Source organism: Thunnus thynnus, chromosome 8 (genome assembly GCF_963924715.1).
Source record: "Thunnus thynnus chromosome 8, fThuThy2.1, whole genome shotgun sequence".
NCBI lineage: Eukaryota > Metazoa > Chordata > Actinopteri > Scombriformes > Scombridae > Thunnus > Thunnus thynnus.
In genome coordinates this window covers 16,242,587-16,258,964 of record NC_089524.1, presented here as the reverse complement: position 1 = coordinate 16,258,964, position 16,378 = coordinate 16,242,587, and the positions used below count along the sequence as shown (strand labels likewise).

Here is a 16,378-nt window from a genome sequence, read left to right as displayed (position 1 = left end):
CACAGACACTACATGTGTGTTTTTCTAAGGTCTGTGCTCCTAATGCCTCTGTACTGCATTCGTCAGCGAGGGAGAGTAATTGTAATTGCAACACGGTGCGATTTCTTTTCCGAGGCGAGTGAAATCATTTCAGGAAGACGTTAGCCAGCTGATCAGCCACAGCCTCGCCTGCTGCTGTGCTGGCAGGATGCCTTCCTGCTGATGAGTGTATCTGCCCACCATCTACCTTCTCTGGCAGAGGAGCTTAGACTGGCAGAATCGGGCCTCTATCACCTCTGCAAACACGTTGTTAGAAAAGCTTTTGTTGAGTTTACACATTCTTTTCACAGATTTTATTTTCTACTGTTATTGAGCATGTATTTGATTTGTATAAGGTTTAATAATTACTTTATTCTCTGTAAATAAAGGTGTAAATTTTGGGCGCAGATGGCGATGGCAGGCGTTAGATAGTGTCATACGTGAGTGTGTGAGCATGGGAGTCCACAGACTGTAATGAATAATACAAAAGGGTCTGTGTGGAATGGTGCACAATGAAAACCACGATGCCCGTGTAATTGCCGCACAATACCAGTCTGAGCAGCAGCGTACAACGTAAGATCTGTGTCAATATACAGGATTATGTAATAGCAGCTGCCACTGCTGTCAGCGTACAGCGCCGCTCCGCCATTAACTTGACTTACGCTCTGGTTTTATTGCAGAAACTTGCGTCATCTATACTTACATAGGCTGACGTTTGACAGTGGGGTTTGGCCCTCTGGGTGGTGAGTTTCACCAGCAGCCAGACATTGTGAACACACACACACACACACACACACACACACACAGCAAACTAGCAGAGGAAATGAGAGGGATTTTTTTTTTCTTCCTCCTCATGGCTGTTGCCCCTTCTTATAGAGAAAAAGGCTGGACTCTCTTTCTGACCTCTGACCTCTAGTCTGATCCCTCCCTACGTATGATGAGTCACTCCACCCTTCCCCTCGGCTTTCCGCTTCCAAGCCATTGGCGAGGAACACACACACACACACACACACTCTGAACAGAGCAGCTGCAGTGTCTCAGCCGTCGGTGTGTGAGGCATGTTGATGTCAGGACAGAGGAGCTCTCTCTGTCTCTTAGTTCACTGGCCTCAGTGCCAGTTGCCCTTGTCTGGTTGGCTCAAGCTATGACGAACTGTGCAGAAGCCTTTTTTTTTTTTTTTACACTCAGCTTTTCTGTCACCCTCTCTTTCATTCGCTCGCTCTGCTACACACATTCACTGCTCATCTGAAGTTCAGTAGGACAGCGTGGTTCCTCTGAGAGCTGGGAATGCTGGCAGGCGAGCGGATTCATGAAAAATAGAGGGGAGAAGAGCTGCACATGCTCCTAAACTCCTTTTAAGATGTGCTACTGGCCCCAAAACATAAATGTAAGGGATTCCCAGCATCTAAAAAGTATACACATTGCCAAAACATGAACAACATGTTTTCATCTTTGCCATGAAAAACACATTTTTCCAACTACTTTGAAGGTGACTCAACACACACATATTAAGATAGGAGAAGGATCTCAACTTCCTTTTTTATGAGACATGCTGCTCTTGACATGTGTCCTGTACCTTCGGAGACTTTATCAAAGGGAATCTCAGCTCACATGTGCGGGTCACTGTAATGACATTACTAAGCTGATCTGTGGTAAGAGACTCTAGAAATGAGGAGTGAGTAATGTCCACAGCGGGTTCTTTGATCAGCGGGAGCGGTGTAATTCGCTCCGTGACAAGGGATGAGCGGACCAGACTGTGAGTTATGTTCTGCTGCGGGGCCGCTGGGCCGCGTGTTTCTCAAAGGACAGAACTGACTGGCGTGTTGGGAGTCAGTTTCAGGCTTTACAGTCAACAGGGCACGTTGGTTAGTTATTGTGCCCACGTCTTTTGAATTGTATTTAACTAAAAAAATCCATTGAGTTTTATCAGACACATTGTTCACCAGGTTCAGTGAAAGTACACACGCTTTGTCTTGATGACGTTGGTGCACAGGAATGACGACGTGCTTTGTATTACAGTATAAACTGACTAGCGTAAGATGTGACGCTATACAGTCTGTGTGCACAGATTACATTAAATACCAATGCGATTTTAAAAAAAGATGTTTAAAAATAACTGCAAAGAAATATTTAACACTCAATGTAAGATAACAGAAAGTTAAAGGCTTTCTGCTTTATTACAACTTGGTTCTTTTGTGTAGCTTCTGATCACCATTTCTATCAATTATGACAACTTTGTACCTTCCAAAAGAGTTGTTTAGATCTGGGAACACGGCAACATTGATGCGACGCAGTCCGACGGAGAAGAAATTCAAGCAGACTATCAGATTGAGAAATTAGCACACTTGAAGTATCAAGACGTTGGTCTGTAAACTGTCAGATAAACAGACAGTTTAGGTAATAATTTCAACATTCACGTCTTGTTTTCTCTTCCAAATAAGTTTGTTTAAAACCTGAATGATGGTCTGACTGTTCATGTTTTGTGCCCTGTTGGACTTCTGTTTTTTTCTTGTGTGTGTGACAATGTTATTCTTGCCAATAGGAATGGTGGCCAAAACTAGTTTGTTGCAATAAACCAGAATTATCCTACAAGGTGTTGTAAAAGCGTACATGTTGGAACTTTTCCTACGATACCAAGTATAATTTTCTCCCCAGAGCCGTCTTTGAGTTCAGCAAGTCACTCGACCTTTTCGCTCGGCTTCACTCAGAATAGCTCCTTTAGTGCCACAGTTCAGCATTTCCTGAGTGTACACTGGATCCATGCCTGCATAAACTTTCCCTCTCCCTCACCCCGAATGTCCAGCACTGGCCCTGGGAGAGTGAGAAAAGAAAGAAAAAAAAAAAAAAAAAAAAGGAGGAAAAGATGGAGTCTGCTCTGGACTAATGTCAAGAGAAGATTGTTGGGTAAAGACAGATGGGATTCACAGTGACAGTGCTGTTTGGGAAAGGGGAAAAAAAAAAACTAAACCGAAAGTGTGAAAAAGGAAAAGGGAGCTAAGTAGAAAACATTGCCTTGAGTTGAAGTTGCTGACGCTCAGAGAGAAAAGTAAGAGGGAGGAGGAGGAGGAGGAGGAGGAGGGCCCTGGTCGATGTGACTCCCCATCCTTATACGGTCACATGCAGCCCTGGCACGGACACACAGAGCCCAGTCGGGGAAAACATGCTCATTTAGAGCTTACATAAACACACCGGCTCACAACCCTGCGCCTGCTCCCTCCTCCTCCTCCTCCCTCCTCCTCCTCCTCCTCCTCCTCCTCCCAGCCCGGGCAGGGAAGAGGAAGCGAAGGAAAAAGGAGAAGAACGCTGTGGAATTTGAAAGGGAGTGCGTTGATAAATTCCTGAGCTTTTTAGTGCTCCTTTAAGAGGGAAATGCAGCGCTGGCGGTTTAGAAGTGGAGGACTGGACGGGTGGGTGAAGGGAACATATTTGGAAATGTGACACAAAGAATTTATTTAAGGAAATCAGACGGAGTTCCTGCTACTTGATACGTCACGGACCCACCTGATGTCAGTGACCTTCAGGAAGACATAAAAGCATGAAATTAATCATCTGTGTACATAACAACCGTCACACAGACTCATATTCTAGACTTTTCTCTTCTCACTTCTACTCATTACAACTACAGTGTGTTTGTGTGAGATAACCCATGATGAGCCGTGCAGTTATTAAAAAATAATGCATGATGCGGATACTGTTCTCGGTCCATCTTATGCATTATTTTTCATAAGCGAACGGTCACAGTGGATTATCACGCAGCAATCAAAATGTTTTTAAGGGGTAATTTTGAAAAAAATATATAATTTACTTGCGATGAGGCTGCTTTGTGAGAGCTGAATAGTTATCTAAAAATATTGCACTTTTGCTAGCCAAGAAGGATTCGCCATGGTACAGCATAATGTTCAAAAAAGCACAAATGTGTTTAAAGCAGTAAGAAAATGTTGGTTTGTCTTTTAGGAGACAGCTATGATGTTTGCGCCATCTGCCTGGATGAGTATGAAGAAGGCGACAAACTCAGAGTCCTGCCGTGTTCTCATGGTGAGTCTCCTGCATACAAGAGAGTTTGTTTCCTGTCTGCTTTTGTACTGTCTGCTATCAAATAATGGCAAAAATAATGAAGTGATAAAATCTCAAGGGAAATTTTATCCCTGTATGCTTTTTTTTATGGAAATTTTAAATTTAGTGGATGACAAATATCCGGTTTGACCCTGTTTTCATACTTAAACTGGAGTGAAATGCATGCAGCTCCAGTCATGGGGTCATTAAACGCATTTTTGAACATAAGAAGAAACAATAACTCTTTCTCGTTGCTCACAGCCTACCACAGCAAGTGTGTGGACCCGTGGCTGACCAAAACTAAGAAGACGTGTCCGGTTTGCAAGCAGAAGGTGGTCCCCTCGCAGGGTGACTCTGACTCCGATTCAGAGGACGGGGAGAGCAGCCCCGAAGAGAACGAGGAGGTGTCCGAGAGCACCCCGCTGCTGCGCTCGCTGGCCTCCACAAGCGCCCACTCCTTCGGAACCATGTCGGGCGCGTCGCGCTCAGAGCAAGACCAGGAGTCCTCCGAGTACGAGGACGACGAGCTGGACAGCAGCGACAGCGAGGAGGAGGTCACCGTGGAGACCGTGGTTGTCCAGATGCAGCAGCCCTGCTCTGAAGGCCACGACCAGGACCACGACCTGCTCCAAGCTTGACTGACTGTTGGCTGGCCCGATCGGTCACTGAACCCCCCCGACCTCCCCCAACCTCACAGCTGCAAAAAAAAAAACTTTAAGTTGGGGGCACGAAACAGATTCATCATCCGAGTTTTTCTGTCACTGCTTCCAGTACATTGTAATGTATCCTCCCTACATGTTCAAATCTTAAGTTTTATTTCAACATGATTGTGGATAAAGTGCTGATTTCCGGGTGTGTGACAGGAAGTCAGTGTGCGTTATGTTAGGGGCTGCTTGGCAGATATGACAGGACTGGTGACACTGATGTACAGTAGACTGTTATACTGTATTCTAGTCACAAAAAGATGACACAGATAAGCGGATAAATCTCAAGGCCCCGGACACAAGATCACATATGACACAAAGTTCAGTAGAAATACTGTGTAAATAAAAAAAACTGTAGATCACCGCACATCTCTTCCTTAAACTTTGATTATCTGTTATCCTACATTCATCAGAGGATGAGGAAGTTTCTTTATTGTACATACATGTTCATGCTAAACTGACACACTTTGAACCCCTATGCAGCATCCTTTTTTTTTTCGTAAAATTAAAACTAATATTCAGCAAGTATAGAAACATTTAAAGCCACAGCAATATGGTTTTGCCAATTTTTTTTTCTGTAGTCTGGTGTATCAAGGAGACTAGCTGCTCCTGTCTGTGTTTTGTGCCACGGTTTATATCTGTTACATTGATTCACACTAAGAGAAACTGAAGCCAACGAATGTGCTCTCCATGTGAAGTCATTTAAGTGTGGAGACAGTGGAGTGGTAACTGTCCTCGCTGCCTGCAGTGAACTTCTTTTGGCTGCTCCAGACCTATCACTTATAACACAAAAAGTTATTGATTGATAGGCCTTGTAATACACGTATAACTTTTGTCTCATTTTAATACTGTTCATAGCAAATGTGCTTTTTTTTTTTTTCATAACATGGCTTCATTTATGTTGACAAATCATGTTGCCTTTTTCAGTTTGTATTTTGTCTTGTGTTTTCCTGCTCTGTTCTCAGTATGAATTCACTTCAATAAAATCAAAATGACACCTTGACAAGGACGTTTCTCACTGTCAGTGATTTACTCGCTTTTCATGACGTAATGTGTGTAACAGTGCAGTGACCTGCTTATCTGATACAAATCAGCCCGTTTAGTTCTAGCATGTAGATCATGGGACCTCTACGCTCTTGTCAAACGGCACCAATTTTTCAGTCACTGAATGCAATTTTAACACACGAGGTGACCATTTTCCGCAGAAGCCTTCGTGTTAAAGAAGGCCCTTTAAGCTCTAGAGATCATTGCATGTGAAGAACTGTGCAGATGTCTGCGGCTAAAACCCCAACTGTCTACTTTGCTGACTCAGAACTAGTCATGAAACCAAAGAAATTACATTTGGGAAGTTAAATGGTACATCCTGGTGTTTGTCTCATAAACGCTTGGATTACCGAGTGAGCAAGTTAACTTTACTGCTTTTTTTTTTTACTTCTATTTGGTCTCATTTAAAAAGTTAAACCAATACTCTGCCAAACTGTTTCACAAGAGAAACTAGTGCAACTCAAATTTCTGCAGTTCCTAAGTTCTATCTTATAAACCCACACCATGAGCAGATGTTTGCATTTTGAACAGTCAGTCTAGCTGTTTACCCATTTCCAGTGTTAATGCTAAGCTAACCGGCTGCAGCTTAATGTTTAATGAACAAATGAGCGTGGCATAAAGCTTCTCATCCAACTCCAAGCAAGAATGTAAATGAGTACATTTCCCAAAATGTCAAACTATTTCTAAAAGAAAAAAAAAAAAAAAAGAGGCAGTGTTCAGGTGAAAAAAAAAAGCAAACAAGACAGCAAACACTGATCTGGTTGGAATAAATTTATTTGATCTGTCTGTAAACAAGGTGATAAATCAATTTATGGCATTTCTTGGTTTTATGCATATGAAATCAGATGCATTAAAGAGACTGTATCCCAGATGTAAGAAAAAAAAAGTGGTGAGGAAAGGAAATGAACAAAAATCAGCAAACAGGACTTGAAACAGGTTTTCTTTTATGAGTACACATCTCACAAGGCCTAAACAGTGGAGCTGAAGCAAAAAAAAAAAAAAAAAAAAAAAAAAAGTGCCAATGAAATGACTCCTTAGTGGACAGTGGGTAAAATCCATCTTACAACAGCAACAGATCTCTCTACGTTATGGCACAGGATACACAGGTTCTGCAGTTAAGTTTCGACAAAGACAACCATAAGCGTCGTTGTTCCAACCAATCCCATCTCCCATTGAGTGTCATTTCTACTTTTGAAAGTGTTTTTTTTTTCTTCAGTTGGACGTTACAGTTAGCGGTACTGAGCGTGGACAGACCGTGTGATACCCCAGCTCAGTTGACTAATAGAGTAAAAGGCAATTTATTCCACAGTTTTGTAGTTGTCAACACAGCATGGGTTTGTACAAATGCAGTCGTTTGTTGTTTTCTAAACAATAAAGAAAAAAAAAAAAAAACAATGAAATGAGACTTTAAATTTTCTTCAGATACTCCCACCCTTACCTCCCCTGTAGCTTCATTTTTTTTTTTTTTAACCATTGTAAGCATTACTGTCTGGTTAGTGTTTCCTTCATCAGAAAAAAGTTAGCAGTCATCCTTCACATGATTTAGAGCAATTGTATAAACACCCGAGCTTTGACTACACTTGGTCCTATAAAAAGAAAAAAAAATTCAAACTGGACACACTCCAGATGGTTATATGCTGGGATATCTACTGTCCAAAAATGGCAGCCTTTCAAAAAACAAAATTAAAAAAAAAAAAGAAAATATATTACAGGAGCTGGCAAACAAAAACAGTATTAAGTGCCTGAGCCATTGTTACTGTGGAATGTCCATGGGTTTTTCATGTTGCCGGGGAGGTCGTGATGACAGTGTGGCGGGAGGAGAGGCTACCAGCATCTGGACGACACCAACGCTCGCAAATCTGGTTCATGATCGTTAACTGAGCTGATCCAAGCATCCCCCCCACCCCACCCTCCTTAAAAAAAAATAATAATTAAAAAAAATTAGTGTTCAGGACAGAGCAGTGAATCTGAAGGGAAAGAGGGGTTAGAAGGGGTTGTGTAGTGTTTGATGAAGACCTCCTGTGAGGTTTGTAGCGTTGCCTGTTGTGAGCAAACAGGATCGGGAAACCGGGAAAGGGGAGGAACTGAGAATTTTGGCAGGAGGATGTGTGGTGGTTGTTGTGGTGAGTGAGTGAGTGAGTAGGGCAGTGGTGGGTGAGGGGGAAACTACAGTGGACCGAGATATGCACGCAGTCTCCTCTCCCGGACATGATGGGAGGAAAAAAAAAAAAAAAAAAAAAGGAAGACATGACGAGCTTGGTTACCACTCAAGTGCTCCAAAGGCATCGGCTGCTCGGGGAGGGAGTGTGTATATATGATCGGGTTTTTGGGAGGGAGTCAGTAATGGGCACCATGACAGAGAGAAAAGAAAGAAATACCTACTTCAAATTGACGCTATAGCTTTCATTGTCCGAGTGTTTGGCCAGAATTTTGCTGGTCTTGGTTAAGTACAGATTTGTCATGACATCCTGTTAGCAACATGCTCATCTTTGCTATGGATCAACTTATAGTGCTTAAAGGGGGTAAGAATACACAGCGCAAGTGTGTTGAGGGGAGAGGGAAAGGGGCGGGTTAGGGAAGATGACAAAAAAAAAAAAAGAAAAAAAAAAAGAGGGGATAAGAAATGGGGAGGAGAGAAGGCAGAAAAAGAAAAAAACAAAGTAACTACCAACTAGGACTGGAAGTAGTGATGAAATGCAACAGGGTGGTAAGGGTGAGCTGCTAGGTGGCTGGGAACAGGCTGCTTTAGTATCCGGACTTCCTCAGGTACTCAGCCATCTGAAATGCTTTCTTGTTGAGCTGCCCTCCATGGACACCTTCCTTCCCCATGACAAAAACCAATGCTGGAGTACACAAAGGAAAAAAAAACAAAAATAAATGAACAGACATGATGATAGCAGGGCTGGAAAAGAAGATACTTTTTTTTTTATTTTTTATTGCCACCTTGCTAAATGTGGGGCTACATAGTTGAAGACAGAGCCTGAACCCTGCGCTGTGTTAGAAATGCTCCTGGGATTTTATTTTAATGGGACTGTTCGGGAGGGGGAAACATGGGTTTGACAGTAATTTGTTGTTTTTTTTTTTAAATTACTTTTGAATTTTATGTTTTTTGTTTTCCTTTTTATTTCTTTTTTTCTCTCCCTCAACTACACCACATAAGCTACATCAAAACTAAACTAAAACCCTGAATCCCTCAAGTATTTTGCCATCGAGTATGCCTTCTTATTCAATCCGCCTCCATGGACCCCTTCTTTGCCCATTACCAAGACCAAGACTGAAAGAAAAGAGACAGAAAAGGGACACTTAGAGAAAGGTGCGGAGATCACACAAGTGAAAAGAAAAAGAGCACAGAGCCAAAAGCAGGACGACGGACTTGACAACTACGAAGGAGGACAATGTCACAAAAAGCTAAGCAGCGCTTCGGAGTGAAGGCTACATCAGACCTAAACATTCATTTTCTCATCGGTGCTGCTGGTGGTGAAATGAGACATTTCAACATTACAATTAGGAAGACAGAGTGAGTACAGGAGAATAAGTGTAAAGGATACATGCAAAGCTGCGTCAGTCTGTACACCTGTGATGACTAAGTAACCAGGCAGAGTCTCAAGGTGAAGTTCTTCACTCCGCCTCAATATCAAATGACTTCCACTGAGAGTGAATGCAAAACAACCTCAACTATTATGAAAGAAGCTGCCATCCAAGCATGATTTGGCACAACAGTAAGAATTTTTAAAGAGATCAGGTCAAGATAGTTAATTAGAGCTGCAACAATTAATCGATTAGTTGATCGACACAAAATTAGTCAGTAACTAATTTGATAATCGAATCGTTTGTTATTTTTCAAGCAAAAGTACAAAATGTTTATGGTTCCGGCTTCTCGTATGTGACGATTAGCTGTTTCTTCAGGTTGATATTAACATGGATCCTAAGAAATTGTGAAGGCAATTTTGTCACTATCTTTTTTACATTTCATGAACTAAACGATTAATAGATAAAATAATCAGATTAAATCGATAGTGACATTATCAGTTGCAGCCCTATAGTTATTATTGCATCCCAATTGATGGAACTTGCCTGAATTCAACTTGCTGCTTTGTATGGATTCATCTCTTAAGTGAATAAAGCAAATTTACAAATGAGGCAAAATATTGATTTGATTCGCTTTTCCACATCCTAAAATCTTTCAATTCTGTCCAGTTGAAGTGTAAAATGAATGCATCTAGTAGTTTAATCATATTTACATTACTGATGATGATGATCCTCAATTTTCTTGTATAAAAATCTTCTCTAAAAGCACAAATGTTAGTTACCATAATAAAGCTACAAATTGTGATGTATTTGGTCAGAAATACCTTACTATGCTACAGCCACAAATGCACCCTGGACAGGAGGTAAATTTGGGTTTACTTGTCCAAATGGCTGCTAATCAGCCACTTTCAGCTACATTAGTACCACATCCAGACAAAACCTGGTTCTGTTGTTTAAGTGGCTGGTGGTGTAGACCAACTTAAAACATCTACAGTAGTTGCTTGGTGATCATCTCCCTGTTGGTACTCCTGACGTTACTGCACTCCACTTCAAGAGTCTAGTTATTTAAAAATCACATCATTAATAATCACTATGCACCGTGTCAGCAGCAAAGAACAGGAAAGTGAATGCTTCTACTGACTACTAACAACCATCACTAATGTAGCACATATGCAGATACAGCAGCATGCTTGTGGTACCTCTCCTCAATACATGTAAGTTGAGTGTCTGAATAAATATTTACCAGAAACAGAGTAGAAGCATGTGAGCAAGGGAACAGATTCATACTTTGAGGGTAGAGGGGTGTGTTAACCAGGAAGGAGGAAGATGCATGCAGTTCAGGAAAGTTTTTAGGAAATTCTGGCCAGAAGAGTGAGTCCAATGTGTTGAGAACGGGAATCCATTTCAGTCTCACCTGTAAGCTTTTGTAGTGTTTGGGAATACTGGGAAGCACGGGGCATTGGGGCCCATACAGGCAACATGAAAACTGGCACAACTCTCAGGCAAGTCCCTACAAGGGACTGAACTTTGATTTCTTAGTTAACATTTCTGTCTGATACCGAGATAATTCTGTTCTGTTCCTTCCAAAAATGGCTAATTTTATTGTGCTGACAGTGGTATTTAAAGCCATTTGTTGAGAAAATACGTAGGGTGCTATGGATTCTTATCAGATTACACAACATTTATTATCAAATTTGATAGCTACTGCGATTTCAAAGCATTAACTGGCTAAACATTTCACACTTTAAACACTTCATTTGAAATCAGTTTGTAGATAGAGATCTAGGAGTGAGCAGTGATGAAATGTATCAGCTATGTAGTGCACAAATCATGTGCCAGCTTTGTTGTTGTTCTGGCTGACGAGCATCTAATTTTAGAAGCTACAACTCATACAGTAAAATCAAATTGACTGAATAGCTCATTTCTATGGACAAAGTTTAGGGCAGAGCAGTAGCACAGTGTGGATTAATACTCTGATGCTTTTACCACAAATTAAAGATAATATGAATATTGCTGTAATGCACAGTAGTTTAAGTGAATCACATAAAATCAGAATAAGAATTGAAATAGATTTTTTTTTTTTAAACAGAATTAAATTATAAAGCTCTTAATATGGGAGGAGCCAGTAGACATAAAATCTCTCAAGACAACAGATATGAAAGTTACCAAAAAGGGAAAACTGCTAGATACATGTAGTAAATTCTTAGGATGAGATTTGGCAAACTGCAAGATGTCCTACTAATGTTAACCTGACATGACATGAATCATCCACGTTAAATAAACCTGCAAGAAGAAGCCAATTAATGGCGTTGAAAAGACTCAGCATTTAAAAAGGAAATTGTCTCTTAACCCTGACATAATGGACTATAATGGACTACTTGATTTAAACTCAAACAGCTTCACTGGTTATTCCTACTCTATATTTAGCTCAGATACACGTGTTCCCCTTCATAATCATTCAAAATATCATCCTATGATTCACAAACATCCTAACACCTGTGAGTGTCATCATATATTGAGGAAAGGTGCATTCAAGATCTATCCCACATGCACGGACAACACAGAAGTTTAAAAAATAGCTAAACTAATGGAACTAAATCAAAAAGCAGACTACGGTGGCAGTGTAGCACTACTAAAATGTATGCAGCTAACAACACTGAACATGGTGCTCACCTTTGCCGGCTCTGCCTACAGAAACGTTGTATGTTGGCTCTCCTCCTTGACTCTTTGTCCGGATGTCCATTGTCCAGTCGCCGTCAATTTGGAGGCTGTCTCTGATTACGGAGCACTTTTTACTACCTAAGGTCAGCCCACTGGTGAAGAATCCCTCGCGGTCCTTTCCTATTAACACGTCGATTTCTTCAGGCTAGAGGGAAACACAACATCAAGAAGTTAGACACATGGACATAACTGCCAATCTCAACTTGGTGCTAAGTGTCCATCCAGTCTGGCAGACCAGACAGACTCTAAAGTGTTTTCAGTTTTTTCCCCAGTGAATGCTTGTCAATGTTTTTCCTTGCTCTTGTTGAGCATTTTTCTCATTCATTTCTCTTGTGTGGGCACTGTGAAGCCTTCTGAGACTGATTCGGTGCTATACCAACAACAATTAATTCTGCCTCTCCTCATAGCTCCCAATTTTCTATTTTCCTTCTACAAGCAATACCTTACCATACTAATAGAAGTAGTGGGCAGCCCCCTTGAGTTTTTGCCTAATTTGCGGAGCAACAAAAATTAGTTTCAATATCTTCATTTTGAACGATTTACATTTCTAATAGTAAGTAATAGGTGTTTAATTCATATAAACAGTAAATGAATGAAAATCAGGATAGCAAAAATATGTACACATATCACCAAGGCTTCAGTGAATGTGAACTATTTGGTCAAAATTTCATCTCATGCTGCTGAGAACTTAAATTCATGTTCTAACAAATGAAACTAACCAAGTTAAAAATTACCTTTATAGACAACAAAAATATATCGTTAAGTTGACTATTAAAAACTAAATGTTTAAAAAAAAAAAAAAAAAAAAGAGTCAGTTGCACTAACAGATAAATATTGCCAATTCCTTTAGTTAATCTCACAATAAACAACACCACACTCCTAACACAGCATATAAGCAACTCACCTGCAGCCCTCCACTGTGGCTTTTAAAGAGACATGAGCTTATATATTGCTTAAAACCATGTAGTAGACTCAAATTCAGAAAATTAAAACAATGGTACATGAGGTCTACTTGTGGTTGGCTTTGGGGTGCCCATCAACCATTTGCGAGGAAATTATTGCGTTCCCCTTAATTTATTTGAAAATACATACAGAATATTTGGCAGGAGATCATCATATTAGATAGTCTTTTAAGATTTCAGTAAATTCATGCATTATATAAATAATATAGAGGGAGCTAATGAGTTTTATTGTAGGCCACCTTGGAATCCACTCATTGCTGCAAGTCAAATAATATAGGATGTACTTTTGGTAATCTGCAATTTAAAGTATGTTATGTATGCAGCTGTTTACGTCACCTCTATGGAAGTGTAACGCCTACTAGTTAAAATACTTAACATAAATTTTGACTAGATAATCACAGGGGGGCCTGATCTTGTAAGTCTCATTTCTTCAAAATATATGCTGGGCTCTTGCACACATCAAATATTACCATACAATAAAGAAATAAAGAAATAAAAAACAGGGCAACTACAACTCTGCTGGACAGGATATTTGTAAGTCAAATGCAGCAAGGGACTGCTTCTGTGACTGAGCAAGATGGTAAGTACAGATATGATTAATTTCAATTAACAGGAATGCACTGTTCATTGACTCATCTAAGAGGAAAAAATGTAATTCCAAGGCTACTCTATTAAAATGTTTAATATTGGTGATATCTGTTTTATTCCCTAGACTTCAACACATAAGCTAAACTTATCAAAACATTGGTGTTTAACGTTTTAAGAAGATGTAGTTTAAAGATGTAGTTTAAATGAACATTTAACAAGTGAACATTACTTCAAAATCAGGCAATAAATGTTAAAAACACAATCTAATCAAGCGTTTTGTTAGCCATCTTCACTAAGTTTTTTTTTTCTTTTTAATTCGGTACAAAGTTGCCTAGAACTCACAAGTAGTGAGAAAGGATATCCAGCCCTGGCAGGCGAAAAATGTGCATCAACTGTTTAAAAAAAAAAGGAACAGCTGTCTCCATTATACCATCAATGGCAAGTCCTGAAATCTCAGAGGGCCACTGCAGCTGACAAAAACATTATGCTGAGAAAACAGCACTAAGTTCTGACTACTGCTAATATTCCACTTAGTTTACACTACTGCTTGCAGTCAACGTGTACAAAAATAAAAATATCGCTAGTTATTACACAAGTACAGTATAAAACGGGTTTATTATTGAATCAGTCTGCAGAACAAAAGGCGTCGCCCCTCAACTCCAGAACTGCACAGTCATAGCACACACACACCAAACCCTTCACGAAAAAAAAGGAAACTCAAAAGCATTTCTACTGGGTAGGATAACGTTAGCATAACGACTAGCTGCGTGTCTCGGGCCCGGTTAGCTAATTAAATTAACAGTTAAAATTTTCTATCCCGGCGTGAAACGTGTACCGCAGTTTACCACATTTAACATGCAACTTGCTGCATTCCGTTGAGCGCCGATTACATGTGGCAGGTTTAATCAGCCACGCCAGGCTGGCTAGTGCTGATAGCAAGCTGCTAAGTAGGCAGTTAGCTTTGGCTTCACATTGGACAAGAAAACAAAATGTGCATTTATTCAACTGGCGTCTTCAAAGAATAACGTTACCCTGCCCGAGCGGACACTCCCAACCCGAGTAAAAGCGGCTCACTCGCTCATAGTTTATCCGTCTGCAGCCTCTTCATAGCGAACATGCTCGCCAAAAATGACAAAAAGTCAGATATATCCAACTTATTGTGAGGTCACTAGCACAAATATTTAAAGTACTGACAAATAATTTATTTAACAGACAAAATGGAGGCTCAAGGAAAGCGACGGGCACGAGTCTTTAGCCAACGCTAAGTAAGATTTATATAAAGGCCGCAAAAGATTCGGGTGTTCGTGTGGTATTTTTATTTAATTTAAGTTAATAGTTTTTAAATGTACAGATTTGGATTGCTGCTGAAAACGCTGTCTTGTAACCAAACATCTCGACTAGCTTCCATGAACAAAAAAATGAATAAGAAACAGGGGAGTGTATCCGCCATCTTGGAAAATAAGGGGCGGTAGCGGCAGCGGTGCAATTCACAGAAGACGGATAAGAAAAAAACGAGCGAAACCAACTGCATGCCGGCACGTAAAAAACGCGTGCGAGCACCGCTAACGTTGCGCTATTAGCGTGAGCTAGTAACCGTTTTCCAACGGCTGATGACCGGCCTGATTCCAGCTAATCAACGGCAACGTTCCTCTGCTCAGCACTACCGCAGAGGCACGCTATTGTCTACTTAAATAAGAAATCACGAAACCATTTTAAAACACAAACGACACAATACTGGAAAAAATATTTCATAAAAAGGAACTGGTTTACGATAAATTCCTAAAATTAGTCCTCATATCTGACCGGTATCACACGGCTAACTTAGTTAGCGTTGCTAACTTAGCCCCTTTAGCTCGAGTTCGCGGTCCGGATTGGGTTAGCGCCGGCGGCTATTTCTTGAACAAACAAATCTGTAAGTGCTAAAGCCAGAAAGTGTGTTAAATTTTCTGGGAAACTTAAATAGGTTAGAGTACGTGTTAAAAAGCAACGTCGCATACGTGCCAATGCATCTTGTGTGCGACCACCGGACACCATGTGTACCACACTGCTCGCCTTATCCTCATTCAACAAGGCCTGGCGATGCAGACAAACGCACCGACGTGCAAAATGTACAATTTCCCTCCCTAGGTTAACGTAAGACACTGAAATACGAAGCATACTAACCGATATGTTGGCAAAGGTACCGCCGACAAAAGATGCCCAGACGTATTTGGCGTCCGTGTACCCAACAATGGCCGCGTCCTGGCAGCTGCCGTCAGCCATCAGGTTGTCCACGTAGCTTTGCCAGGACATGTTTGTGAAATTAGTTCTAAGATGAAAAAAAAGTACGTTGGGTCAAAGTTAGGTCACAGGCGTCTCTTGAGCGACGAAGAAACTGCGAGGAAGCTGTATTTATCGGTGGTTTAACGGGCCTCCAGCAAGCAAAACCCCCCCGGCTCCGTCACGTCCCGGCTTTCTTCTGGTCTAGGCAACGAAGAGAAGCCGCTGCAATCGGACAAGCGCTTGGGTGTAGTCCTTACAAAATCACTCCGCGAGGGTGGTTGTTCGCCCGCTGCCTCATTGCATAATATACTGGGTGGCGGAGGAATACCTTCATGGGTGATCGCGGTGGCAATGAGCAAGACAGCCTATTTTTTCTCTGGCACATCTAAGATCTTTCAACTTTCCCATTCTACATATATATTTTTTAACCAGGGATTTTTTGGAGGTTAAACCAGTCACATATATACCTATGGGCGCACACAGCCTTTAATTTGCAAA

The 16,378-nt window shown here is 40.9% G+C and overlaps 2 protein-coding genes across 3 annotated transcripts in view; one reads left to right on the top strand and one right to left on the bottom strand.

The window, feature by feature from the left end:
• rnf13 (ring finger protein 13) overlaps positions 1–7,214 on the top strand; it is a 44,665-nt gene extending 37,451 nt beyond the window's left edge. Inside the window, exons 9-10 of the mRNA XM_067596763.1 lie at positions 3,973–4,053; positions 4,333–7,214. Coding sequence (XP_067452864.1) covers positions 3,973–4,053; positions 4,333–4,709 — 458 coding nt within the window. The 3' untranslated portion in view covers positions 4,710–7,214. The remainder of the gene's footprint in view (positions 1–3,972; positions 4,054–4,332) is intronic.
• On the bottom strand, positions 6,576–16,154 carry LOC137187684 (profilin-2-like). Of its 2 annotated transcripts, none has more exons than XM_067596764.1 (3): positions 15,782–16,145; positions 12,021–12,213; positions 6,576–8,662 (listed from the first exon to the last, which is right to left on the bottom strand). In XM_067596764.1, exons 1-3 carry the CDS (start codon positions 15,908–15,910, stop codon positions 8,565–8,567), a joined length of 420 nt encoding a protein of 139 aa, XP_067452865.1. In that variant the 5' UTR covers positions 15,911–16,145; the 3' UTR covers positions 6,576–8,564. The 2 variants fall into 2 exon arrangements, with proteins under 2 accessions (XP_067452865.1, XP_067452866.1); XM_067596765.1 differs by lacking the exon at positions 6,576–8,662 and adding an exon at positions 8,862–9,093 and having other exon boundaries at positions 15,782–16,154.
• Positions 16,155–16,378: the final 224 nt, after the last annotated feature.